The 13,636-nt window shown below is 30.7% G+C and overlaps 2 protein-coding genes across 2 annotated transcripts; both read right to left on the bottom strand.

Annotated features, from left to right (window-relative positions):
- Positions 1-830: 830 nt before the first annotated feature.
- LOC113375668 lies at positions 831-1,307 on the bottom strand. Its single transcript, XM_026615603.1, has one exon. The coding sequence runs from the start codon at positions 1,305-1,307 to the stop codon at positions 831-833; it is 477 nt and encodes a 158-aa protein (XP_026471388.1).
- An 862-nt stretch (positions 1,308-2,169) lies between these two features.
- On the bottom strand, positions 2,170-2,918 carry LOC113375666. Its single transcript, XM_026615602.1, has 2 exons — positions 2,224-2,918; positions 2,170-2,182 (listed from the first exon to the last, which is right to left on the bottom strand). Exons 1-2 carry the CDS (start codon positions 2,916-2,918, stop codon positions 2,170-2,172), a joined length of 708 nt encoding a protein of 235 aa, XP_026471387.1.
- Between the last annotated feature and the right edge of the window lie 10,718 nt (positions 2,919-13,636).

Genomic DNA, 13,636 nt, shown 5'->3' with positions numbered 1-13,636 from the left:
AAATCGCCTATCTCAATAATCCACACCAAAAATTTTCTCCAATGAAATCCTCAACGTTCCGATAAAATCCCACTTCTGAGCTTTAATCTAGATTTACTCTAGTATTATTTAATTAATAAAACGCCTTATTACTTCTTCACAAATATATTTAATAATCAATCACCAAGTTAACAACACGCCGAATTGTACAACACTTAACAAGTTACCGCCAGGCACACCGATTCACATAGAAACAAACTTCTGTTCCGTAAGGATCAGACACCATGCATATGACACACCATAGAGCACACACACATCGGGATAGACACTCTTGACTGTTATATTCAAATGACAGACATACAATATTATAATATATATATATATATAATATATATATATATATATATACTAGCTGACCCGACAGACGTTGTCCTGTACACATATGTCTATATTAAAAAAGTATTCAATATCATTCAACTTTTTTTTATAATTATCCATAAATAAATTTAATTAATACAATAGTTATATTCATTTTCAAATGAACAATTTAACAATATTATATTCAGGAATGCAATTCCAATAATTAATGTTATTATAATTAATATTAATTGTATAATTAATCTTAATTAATATTGTATATAATTCTTTTTTTATTTTAAACTTTTAATGTAGTAGAATTTATTGTAATGCCAAAGGATATACAATATTCTTGGTGAGATTATTAGGTGTATAAATATATAAATTATTTGGGTTTCTGACTCTTGAGCAAGCAACATATAGCTGTCCGTGATTAAAGCACGGATTTTCTAAATTTATACCGCAAAAGTTCATTGTCTGCCCTTGTGACTTGTTTATGGCTGCAGTCTTTTAAAAGTTATTACTGATTCCGAAGGTGGTATTCTAGGCAAAAGAACAGCATCATCTTTGAATTTTACGCCCAGAATAATTGCCTCTATAATGTTTCCCATAATTTTTGTTATTGCTAATCTTGTGCCATTGCATAATTTTGGGGCATTTAAATCTCTTAGTAATATAATTGGAGAACCAACTTTCAATAGTAATTTGTGCGGCGGCATTCCTGGTAAATCAAGAGAATTTAAAAATTCGACTGGATAATTGACGATTTCATCAGGATAAATAACAGTATCAACTAATTTAAATGTGAATTCATATCCTGGCAGTATCTGTTGTATTTTTAAATTCATTTCGTCTACATCCAAATTCGTTGCTGCTAAAATTGATCGTTCTTGTAGCCACTCATAATCTTTATGATTGTGCTTTAAATTTGGAAAAATATTTTCTATTAGTTTGGCTTTGCTATCAACCATATTACAAAAATTATCAGAAAATTGAATGTACTCTGTATTTTCATAAAAATTAATTCTGCCATTACCAATATCCAATAATTATTGTAAAAATTTCGACCCCAGTGCATCATTTAGACATTGAACACGAATGTTAATACTAAGATATCATTTCTTTACCTGGCGCCAAAGATAAGACTTTTTTAAGCAGGCATTTATTCCATCAGCGCGCGTCGCTCGTGGAATAATGGGCAATGTCTGTCTGAAATCGCCAGACAGTAGCAATAGACAGCCACCAAAAAGACAATTATTATTTTTGATATCTTTCAGCGACCTATCAAGAGCTTCAAGCAAATGCTTGTGCGCCATAGTACATTCATCCCAGATGATTATTTTACATTTTTGCAAAACTTTCGCCATTCCCGATTTCTTCTTTATGTTGCACATTGCTTCTGGGTTAACATGAACATTTAAAGTTAACTTAAATGCCGAATGCGCAGTTCGTCTTCCTTCAAGTAATGTCGCTGCAATTCCTGATAAAGCTATTGCCAACGCAATATTATTTCGCAACCGCACACGCGCAAGAATCAGTGAAATAGTTAATGTTTTGCCAGTGCCTCCGGGTGCGTCCAAAAAAAAGAATCCGCCCTGTTGTGCCTCAATTGACGTATTGATTTGATCATATACACTTTGTTGCTCGGCAGTAAGCAATATTTCATTATTAGCAACAAAAGTAGCTGAAGCAGTTTTATCAAACTGGTGTTCACGTTGAACATCGCTGTTCATGATATCTACTGCTGCTCGGCTCGGTGCTGACATGCCAAATTGAATTAGCGACATGTTCGAAATTTGGATACAAATATCTTCAATCATTATTAAGGCTTCGTTATATATTTGTTCTGAAAATTCATGATTATTATCTTGATTATTAATTTTATACCGATGCAAATTATCCTCACTCATTGAGTCTTTATGTGTATTCCACAGTGCAGATGCATCTGATGGAAAACATGTTGTTAATATTATTGCGAATAATTGTCGAATTTGATGTGCAGATGAAATCAGTGCTGCATCTGCAAGAGTCATGTCCCATTGATTATCATTCTTCAATAAGTGCAACTCACGGCACGCATCATAAAAAGTTTCATATAAAATTCCATTGACTGTCCTCAAATTTTGGAATGATGTTGGTCCTATAACATTAATCAACAACAAACGTAAATAAAAGCATTCTCGTTGCTTAGGATGAACAGTATACAATCTACCCAAGTTGTTTGTCACATATATGCCTTTAAATCCTGAAACAAGAATACCTCGTTTTCTAGGTACCCAATCTTTTAATTTTTTATCCCATGTAAAATATTTAGATGTATCTGTATATAATAATGTTCTAGCAAATCTTAGAGCAATATCTGATCTATTACAAAGTTTAAAAAATGCATTTAGAGTAGTTTTCTGTAAAGTATACCCGCGACCGTTCTCCAAATGCACAGCCAAATGTACCACAGATGGATTCTTTTCGTGTATGGGAAAACCAAAAATACGCCAGATAACTTCATTGCTATCTATATATTTCATCATTCTCATTAATACTTTTAATTCCAAATATCGCTTTGTCGCTCCCTTTATGAACATATTTGCATATGTATTTTATCGACTTCACCGAGCTGCACAGTTCGACATTTATATGTGCTTCATAGGTTTTGCATAGCAAAGGCGAAAAAGGAACTACCCATCGATTATCAACATCTATTACCCCGCCATTCGACAGTCGCAATTCAAAACATTGTCCACCATTGTCAACGTCACGTCGCCGATAAGCGGGGTAACCATTAATGTCGGTGATAGTATCGTTTTGAAATGATTTTGGAAAATGTTTTGTACATTTTCCAATCACCATGCATGGTTACATAATGGTGAGAGTACCGCATGGACCATGTATCATGTTAGTAGTTATAATATCGAACAATTCCTCATCAACATTTTTATCAGGAAATTCTACTGAGATAATATTATCAATCTCTACAGAACGTATCTTATCAATTAACCACAACAAAATATGTGCATGGGGTAAACCTCTTTTCTGCCATTCTACTGAGTATAACCAACAGCGTGTTTCACCAAAAACAGAATGATGCGTTATCAAATTCATCAATGATTTCAACTTCTGTTTAAAAACTCGTGCAGTTATATCATGCCTATCCATCGTTGTTTGTCCCGGCATCAGCAATCTTTTTATTTCATCCCATTTGGGATTGCACGTAAAGGTAATGAACAGATCAGGTCTGCCATATGCGCGAACATAAGCCATAGCATCTTGAATGTACTCCTGCATATGTCGCGGACTTCCAATATAAGAAGATGGAAGAATATATGCAGTACCGATATGACTAATATCATTCATTGCATCTACATTACCAAGTACTGCATCACGCAAATGTATATATTTCTCAGCGCGGAGTTTTGCTTGATTAAACTTTATGAATATCAATATCTCACTGTCAATTTTCACATACATGTCGACCACGAACTGATGGAATAACTGCCTGCATTTAAGAATATTATTTTCTTCATTAGCTCGAATCATTAATCGGTAGCAGTAAAAGTCCATGGCCCTTATTTTTTTGGCAAGTTCTGCACCTGGAATAAAATATATTAAAATTATTTTAATTATTATTATTTGAAATTTTTCTATAAAAATAAGATTTTTACTTGTATTTGGATCCCTTTTGTTTAATATTTAAATGGTACCCATCTTTACCTTTCCAAAATATCAATGGATACTGCAAAGCATCATAAGAACGATGACTGTCCTGTATTATCTGCATGGTATTATCTCTCCGTTGTATACGTATATCACGCCCCGCACATAGATCACCAGCTATTACGATCGCGACTTTATTGACTGTTGGAGCATTATATGAGCCAACATGTTCTCCAACCGGCACTTTGTCTGCTCTAATAATAATAGCGTAATCATCGTTTTTTAGTCTACTTGAAAGAGTCTTAAACAAATGCAACGACTGGTTATGGTTTTTAAAAAATATTTCCAAAGAGTTCACAATATCTCTTTCCTTCATAAGCTGTATGTGATTAAATTCGCATCGCATGTTTGTTTGTCGTTCATCATCGCTCATAAAATAAATCTGTAAGAATTTCGGATTCACATCAGGCATGGGAAACAATGAACCGATTTGATGGTAAACTTGACCTTGTATCTTAAATGTTGATTCGAAATTTCGACCATCTTCATTTTCAAATACTTTCGTAGCACCAAATGACGTCATCTGAAAACATGAATTAAATTTGCAAATTTTTTTCAGTAATATTTTTAATTGAGACGTTGTTCCATCTAATAGAGTTTTTAAAGGTTTCGGTTGTGTTGTTATGTTGATACGCAACATAAACCTGCTGATTCTCCTTTGAATTTTAGAGCATGGCAATGTTTACATACTTTGTCCATATTACCTATGGTAATTAAAGAGTGTGATGAATAATCAAATTCAGAATCATCGAGGAAAATAGCTGAACAGTAGTTCTTGTTTTGGTAAGCCTTGTTTATATTGTCAACAATTCTATGAATTTGCTTTGGTGTGCCATGTTTTTCTAAAAATCCAAATTGATGCTCAGGGATAACGTTGCTATCATAAATAAATGGTTTTATTTTACTAATTAAAACCTTTTCAGATATTTTGGATAACGTTGGAAGTAAACTAATTGGTCCATAACTTTGGACTTCATTAGGATTTTTACCAGGCTTCGGAATAATTATGATTTTAGCAATTTTTCATTGATCGGGATATGATTTAAGTCTTATTATACCGTTAAACAGGATTGTTATGAAACGGTAGGCTTTGTAGGGAAGCTTTTTAAATATATTAATATTAATGTTGTCTACGCCAGGTGCTTTTGCAGATTTTGCTCTTTGGATTTCATTTGTAATTTCTGGAACTTTGATAATGATGTTTGTAAAAAATTTGACTGAACTTCTTTCAAAGAATCAAAAATAAATTTTTCTTCTTGTTCCAAGGATTTTGAAGAATTTGGCGTGAAAACTTCCTTGAAGTAAGTCAAGAAATATTCTGCTTTTTCTAAATCACTGCATGCCCAAGTGTTATCCGGTTTTCTAATTGGAGATAAAGTAATGACAGGACGTTTTAAGTTTTTTGTGGCTTTCCAAATCGAATGATCTGATATTGTTAAATAAGATAAAAAGTCTTGAAATTGGTCGTTTTTGAACGTTGTAATCTGTTGTTTAATCAATTTAGACATTCTGTTGAATTGCGTTTTGTCTTGTGGAGATCTGGTTAGCTACCATCTTTTTCTTAGCCTCGTTTTCTCTGCAATAAGAGCTTTGGAGTCTATGGAGCAAGTGTGGATTTTCTTTTTAATTTGTGGGGGGGGGGGTACTTTTTCTAGCTGCGTCTATTAAAATTGCACTAAATTTATCAACAGCATTTTTTAGGTCATGTTTGTTTTTCAATGGTATATTACAGTAAAGATTTTGCTCTATAATGTTTCGGAATAATTCCCAGTTTGTAAACTTATTAGTTGAAAAATCATTTTCCTTGTCTTCTAAAATTTTTGTACTGTATGTGACTATTATCGGTGTGTGGTCAGAACTTAGATCAAGACAAAATTTAGCCTAAATATGTTCATCTGCTATACCTTTCAAGACGCAGAAATCCAATAGATCAGGTAATTTGCGCAGATCACTCGGCCAGTATGTGGGCTCGCCAGTGGATAGGGTCGTTAGCCCGTGTTTCTGGACGGTTTTATAAAGTTCGTTCCCCCTTGTATTTGCCAATCGAGATCCCCAAAAGGTATGCCTCGCATTAAAGTCTCCTCCCGCAATGAATTTTCTCTGATGTGTTCCGAAAAAATTTTCAAATTGTTCACAGGTGATCTTGTGTTTTGGTGGACAGTAAATTGCAGATATTGTTAATTTTTCAGTTTGTTGTTGAATTGTTAGTGATGTGGTTTGTATAAAATGCTCATTGACAGATTTGTTTTGGTAATGTTTGATGTATTTTCTTATTATTATAGCAGTTCCACCGTAAGCTGTTCCATCCGGATGATTAGTATTGTAAAAATTATAATTGTTTAATTTGAAATAGTTTAAGTTTGTAAAGTAGGTTTTTGAGATCAACATAATGTCTATTTTGTATTCTATTAAAAATATTTCTAATTCTTGCCTATGTTGAGCAAGACCATTGGCATTCCAGATTCCAATTATTAATGAGTTACTATTCATTTTAATTTTGAAACGACGGTGGTTAGTAAATTAAGTATGATACTAATTTGACCTACTAAATTTTTCATCATAGATTTTAGTTCAGCAATGTCGGAATTAGCTTGTTGCTGGTTGCAGGTATTTGGATCTGGGATAATTTGGTCTATTGGGTTTGTGGCTTGCGCGTACGATTTATTAGATTAAACATATGACTGTCTGTTTATAGTATTTCTGTTGGATAATATCTGGTGCGAATTGGGGAAAATCTTTGAGCAAATAATTGTTTATATTCCTTACAACCTTTGTAGTTGGCTGGGTGGTTTTCATTACAAAGTACGCATTTGACGTTTTTGTTGATGCGCATTTTTTACTGAGATGATCGCCAGCACATTTTACACATTTTGCGTCTCTGAAACAATACGATTTAGTGTGATCATAACGTTGACATTTTGTACACTGTACAATTTCTCTTGTTGGATTTTTGGGCTCAATTTTAACTCTAATTCTGTTCAAAAATTCTATGTTGAAGATGTCTTTGTTGTTAATGTTTTGTTTTTCTACCATAAACATATGCAGTAGAGCACGAGTAAATCCGTGCTTGATGTTGGCTATATATACAACTTTGTGTCCATGAGATTCAATTTCATTTTTGATGTCTTTTATATCGGTGCTGAAGTGAATACTTCTAATGACTACTTTAAATGTTCGGTTGGTTTTGCTTTGAAAAGAGTGCATCTGTGTGTTTCTAATTTTTAAGAGGTTCAAAATTTTGTTATATAGCTGTGCAGAACTCAACTGTATTCTGACTTGATCTGTACCAACAATTTTGTTAGTATAGTTACCTTTTGCGTGTGTTTCTAGTAAAATTGACAAAGGTCTGATGTCTTTAACATCATGGACAAAAATTGGCGGTGGTTTTAAGACTACTTCTTTCTCTGTTGGCTCTTGAACTTCATTTAAAATTTCAAAGGAATTGCTGATTAATGTAGGGTTTAACCAATACTCTGCAGGTTTATTTGCTTTATGTTTTCTGTACTTAACCTTGATCCATTCTTCAAAGCTCATGACTTTTGATCCTTGTTTGGAGGTCGATGGTGGTTGGTTGTGTGAAATCGACACAGGATGAAAATTATCTAAACAAGAAGAAGAATCGTTCAAAAGTGAGTTTTCTGATGAGGTCCGGGTCTGCTTAGTTGGATTTTTTATATGAATTTTCACGCTTTTTCGAGGCATCGGTTATGGAATAATTTGTTCAATGTCCATATTTTCTTGACAATTAATCAAATTTCCGTTCAAATTATTTGATAAATTGAGACGTAATTTTTCTTTGGTTTGATCCGAACATGTTTGCAAATTATCATGTAATATATTATTTGTTTTGGTAAGAGAAAGTTTGTTTATTGTGCCCCCATAAGGGTGACACAAAAATGTGTAATGTCAACACACTTATTACTATACAAGTTAATTACACTGTTATAAAATATCCGTCCGTCCGCGTCGAGGGTTCGACTTGAACTCTTGATAATTTTATAATATTTAATTTTTAAAAAAAATTCTAGTTGTACATGGTTGTATTTTTTTTTTTTAGAAATATTAACACAAAATTGAGCACAATATGGAAATGATTTTTAACAAATAATGCTTAAGAGCGTTGACATTAAAATTCATTATAATACATTTAATTCATTATATTTCATATTCATTATATTTATCTCATTCTTTTCTTTCAGTTCTATAGGTTAATGTTTGTATAAATATCGTGATATGTAAGTGTTATCAACATTTAAATTCAAATTATAAGTAAATTGATATTTCTTCAACTGTCATATCTGTAAATGAATATATCTATAGATAAAAGAAGAGTATATGAATATATCAAAGGTTTCTTCTCAATTCTCCATCTGATTGTGATTTTCTTTACCTATGCTGCGACTGCTTATTGCAGTGAATAAGATTCGTATAGTTAGTTTAAGTTGTTGATTTTGAGTCAACGAAGTCAATATTTAAAGACTAACTTTCTATAATATTCAATTAAACATTGAGTATAATAAATAAAACATAATGAGTGACAAAGAATTGTTTTATGATTTCAAGAACGATTACCATCAGTTACATTTGTTACAGTTTGTTAAAGTTGAAAAAAAAATCATGAAACTTCTTGGTATGTAAAATACCATCATTTATTAATAAAAAGTTTTAATATAGTACTTAATTTATGTAAAACTATAATGTGATTTTGACAGAAAAAATGATGCCATTGTATGGATAGATACAATTTCCGGAAGACTTTAGAATTGGCAGAACATCTCTAGCTAAGTGTAAGATATCACAAACATACGAAGACGGTGAATATTAAAATAGAAATAAATATAACGCAACAGTTTAGTAAAATATGAGCATATCTGCATCAGGAAAATAAATGAATTTTATTGCTTAACCAAAACAAATCACCATTAATCATAATTTTAGGTACTAATATTTTCATAGGTTTGTGGGACATCAAACTGACAGCTATAGAGATTTTAGTGATCGCTTTGATATAAGTTATAGTACTCTGCACGTAATAGTGCCAAAATTTTTTTCTGTGAAATATGTCTCTAAAATTCATAAAATGGCCAGACAATAATGAGAAATTAGGCATTGCCAAAATGACTTTATAAATATGATTGGTTTACCCGATGGCTGCTACATTCGAATAGTTAAATCAGCAAGATATTAAAAATCATATATGAACCGAAGAGGATATTATTCTATTAAAATGCAGTAATGTTCTAAATCTAGTTCTATATGTGTTTTTATATTTTCATGTATTTTTTAAATCTGGTTTAATATCAGATTTAAGCAGTTCGTCATGATAAAGAAATCATCAATGTATGTATTGGATTTCCTGCTTCTGTACACTGTTATGCTATCTCTCGGATTCATCCCTTATTATAGAACAACATGTGGTAACACTAAAGGATTGGTAACACTGTGGTACCCCTTTGGCAACTGTTTCCGCCACAGAGGAACAAGAGGCAGTTTATCATCAGTCTCAATTCAACCATTATAGCAAACACTTCCATTTTATTGAAAATTCTGTCTGATTGTTTATAAATATATTTCATGTAATGTGTACATAAGTCTTTTAATTATTCTGAATTTATCATTATCTGCAAATTGGCACAAAATAATTGGTGGCAGTCGGTGAAATTCGAACTAAAATATTCAAAAAATTAGCCAAAGAAGTGATAATTCGAAATAAAGACACTGGTAAAAATCCACAAGTATCTTATCTGTGAACGGACCCCAAAACTGGAAACAAGGACGCGCAGCTCTACCCAAAGGTCTTAGCGATGCCAGGTACATATGACGCATGAGGAATTCGCCATTATAGCGTTTTATGCTAAAGGATGCTATCTGGAAGTGACGGCGAAAGACGCCATTATAAAATTCAAGAATATAAGTAGAACAACTCAGGCAAATTGTATCAATATTTTTATTAACTTTAGTTTTTGACTCAATATGAAAATTTCATTTTTATCAATGTGATTAAGTTAAAATTTATTCACTAATTTTATGCTAAGTTTTACTAAATTTACTATTTTGCTATACATTATCTACTAAGTTTTACTAAATTTAAAATCATTATTATATCTTATTTACTAAGTTTTACTAAATTTACTATTTTAACTATATTTGCCATATCTTATCTTGTAAGTTTTACTGTGTTTTATGTGATAATTATTTAATTATTTATGTAAGTGAGTTTCAGAAATTTTATTCAAAGTTTATTTATCAATATCTTTTCAAAATTTATTCTAATTTTATTTATCTCTTCTGTTTGCATATAATTTTATCTATTTTTATAATTTGCTACGTTTTACAAAATTTACTCATTGTTTTATTATAATCTAGATTACAACAATCTACTGTTGTCATATCCGAAAGATTTGATAAAGGTTTCATCTACCACAGCAGCGAGTAGTGAGCAGATTAAATGAGTCCATTTTTTTCAAGTTTTTGGAGTATATTTTAAGAGGTAATAATTATTCATTAATTTTATTGGGCTCAGTTTTTCAAAATAAAATTACATTTCCATTCCACATTCCATTTACTTAAACTCCAACCTAAGCCAAATTTTGTTTCCTATCCTCAAACTCGTTTATATAAACAAATCAAAATGGCTGAATTAGCTTTGAAAGAAGCTAGAGACATTATCAAATCATTTGATGGTTCTAGTAATTCCAATTGAAATAATTTTCTTCGTATTTGCCAGTATGCATTTGACGCCATTGAAACTTCTCAGCATTCCTCCTTATTTAAATATATTTTCAACGTCAAATTAGAAGGTAAAGCAGCTCAATCTGTCCGATACAGAAGTATCGAAAATTTTAAACAGCTTAAACAAACTTCAGAAGAATTATTTGTAGATCATAGGTCCGTATCTTTGCTTCAGGTTGAATTTAACCAATGTCCACAAGGTTCTCGCAAAAAAGTTTTAGATTATTCCGAAAGATTAACTAATATTTTGGAACAATTAATAGAGGCAACAACTCGCCAAAGTCGAAATCCTGAAAAAGATCCCTATATTTCTGAATTGTTACGGTACCAAGCTCTGAATATATTTCAAGAAGGTTTGCATCCAGATCTTCGTATTTTAATAAAATAAAAAAATTTACAAAGTTTAGAGAAGGCCATTAGTGCGGCCATTGAAGAAGAGCTTTTGTCTTTTTGTCACGAATCTTCTTTTCCATTTTATTCCAATTTTCTAGAATTTTCGAATTCAATAACTATTTCTTGCAAATACTGTAAAAATATCGGGCATAATATCAAATAATGCAAAAAGAGAATGTTTAAAAAACAAATTTGTTCTAATTCTAATTCTAATATAAAATCTTCAAATACAAATTTTTCTCAAACTTCTAATGTTACAGATTCTAATTATTCAAAATCTTCACGTTCAAATTCTAATTTCACAACGGTCGCCGAATTAAAAAAGGCACAAGTTTCTTTAATTTCTTCTAGCAATACGTCTATCTTTAAATCTTTTGAATCTCTGCATTCAACTTCAGAAAAATTAAATTTAATGATTGATACAGGCGCAGACGTTAGTCTAGTAAAACTATCAACTTTAAAAGAATCTCTTAATATTATTATACTAGTTCAGACAGTATTATAAAAGTTTCTGGCATTACCGGACATAGTTTTAGAACTCTTGGTGTTGCTAAAATTTCATTTTTATTAAATGATGCTGTTGAAGAGCATTTATTCAATGTTATTAGTGATTATATAATTATTGTTTCTGATGGTATTCTGGGACTAGATTTCCTACGTTCTCAAGATTGCTCTATCAATGTTCTAAACTCTGAATTAATAATAAATACCAGTTCCCAATTTTCAAAATATTCAAGACTTAATCCAATTTTACCGAATTCTACTAAATCTAATTCTAATCAAAATTTTAACCACGTTCGAAATCAAAATTTACCAAATCTTTATCAAAATTTACTAAATCCTCATCAAAATCTGCCAAATCCTCATCAAGATTTGCTAAATCCTCATCAAAATCTACCACATCTTCATCAAAATCAACCAAATCTGTATGAAAATTTACTAAGTCCTGAATTAAATTTGATATGTCTTAATCAAACTCTACCAAATCCTAATCAATCCTCTTTGAGATCAATTAATTATTTAAAAATTTCTAGTATCAATCATATTAATTGTTGTATCGATTCTACATTTGATATTCAAAGATAAATTATTATTTTATTCTATCTAATATTTATAACAATTTCTTTAATTTTTGAAATCTATCGATTTGTGTTACAAATTTTTAATACTTTCGTTAGTTAGTTAGTTAATTCGTTAGTGCATGATAAAAAAATTCAATTTTCTAATTTTACTACATATATCTTTGATCAAATTTTTACTTTATTTTCAATTTAAATAAAAAATATATTTGTATTTTTATACCATTTAAATTCTATTTAAGACTATTCTATATAAAATCATATCCTATGCTCCTCATTTAGTCTCGAGTGTTTATCGAAGAAAATTCCTCATATCGATAATCCTATATTCACTGAGTTCAAGGATTTCAATAATTTAAACCTCAATTAATTTCAATGTTTTGAAAATTTTTTTCATATTTAGACTCATTTATCGACTGCTATTCTGTTTGGTAATAAAAACTTTAGTTTCGAATATTTCATTTTTGAATTGATTTTATATCACTAATCTAGTTTTTTTGTTTCAAAATTCTATCATACTATACATTAAATAAATATTCGTGAATTAATTTTCTAATTACTCACTATAAATTTCTAATTACTCTATAAAATCTATCTCAACTGTATTAATATTCAAATGTCTAATTTAGATTTTAGTTCGCAATGTTCTGTGTTTATGTTTTTCTATATATCTAATTCTAATATTTGTTTAAATAACATTAGATTTAAGATTAATGATTATTTATGTATTTGACTTATGTTAAATTAATTGTGTTTATTTTTGTTAGTTTATAGTTATGTTCTGTTCTTTAAATTTTCAAGATTTTATATCTTTTATGTATCTAAAAAAATTCCAATTTTAGAAATTTTTGTGATTGAGTCTTCATTAAATTTATTAAAATGTTATACGAACTAAAATCTTATCAAGGAGGTGGTGTTATGTCATCTCTCGGATTCATTCCTTATTATAGAACAACATGTGGTAACACTAAAGGATTGGTAACACAGTGGTACCCCTTTGGCAACACTGTTTCCGCCACAGAGGAGCAAGGGGCAGTTCATCATCAGTCTCAATCTCAATTCAACCATTATAGCAAACACTTCCATTTCATTGAAAATTCTGTCTGATTGTTTATAAATATATTTCATGTAATGTGTACGTAAGTCTTTTATTTATTCTGAGTTTATCATATTCTGCAATTTGGCACAACACCTTGCCAGATGTGGCATTTTACCCAACTATGGGATACTGTCTACTCGCTAAGAACAACTTAATGATATCATAAAAAATATTCAATTTGGGTATATTTACACAAATCCATAAAAATTGTAATGGAAAACATTAAAATTGAGCATGCATTTGATATACCATAACAAAAAAATTCAGAGAGCTGCATTATCTAGAA

Source organism: Ctenocephalides felis, unplaced genomic scaffold (assembly GCF_003426905.1).
Source record: "Ctenocephalides felis isolate EL2017-DRISC unplaced genomic scaffold, ASM342690v1 CF-g0.4_SCAFFOLD_01886, whole genome shotgun sequence".
Taxonomy (NCBI): Eukaryota; Metazoa; Arthropoda; class Insecta; order Siphonaptera; family Pulicidae; genus Ctenocephalides; species Ctenocephalides felis.
The sequence above is the reverse complement of the archived record's forward strand: the minus strand, read 5'-3'. Positions and strand labels throughout refer to the sequence as shown.

Coding starts and splice junctions, on each gene's coding strand:
- LOC113375668 (XM_026615603.1), bottom strand. CDS start 1,307: ATGGTTGATAGCAAAGCCAAACTAATAGAAAATATTTTTCCAAATTTA.
- LOC113375666 (XM_026615602.1), bottom strand. CDS start 2,918: ATGTTCATAAAGGGAGCGACAAAGCGATATTTGGAATTAAAAGTATTA.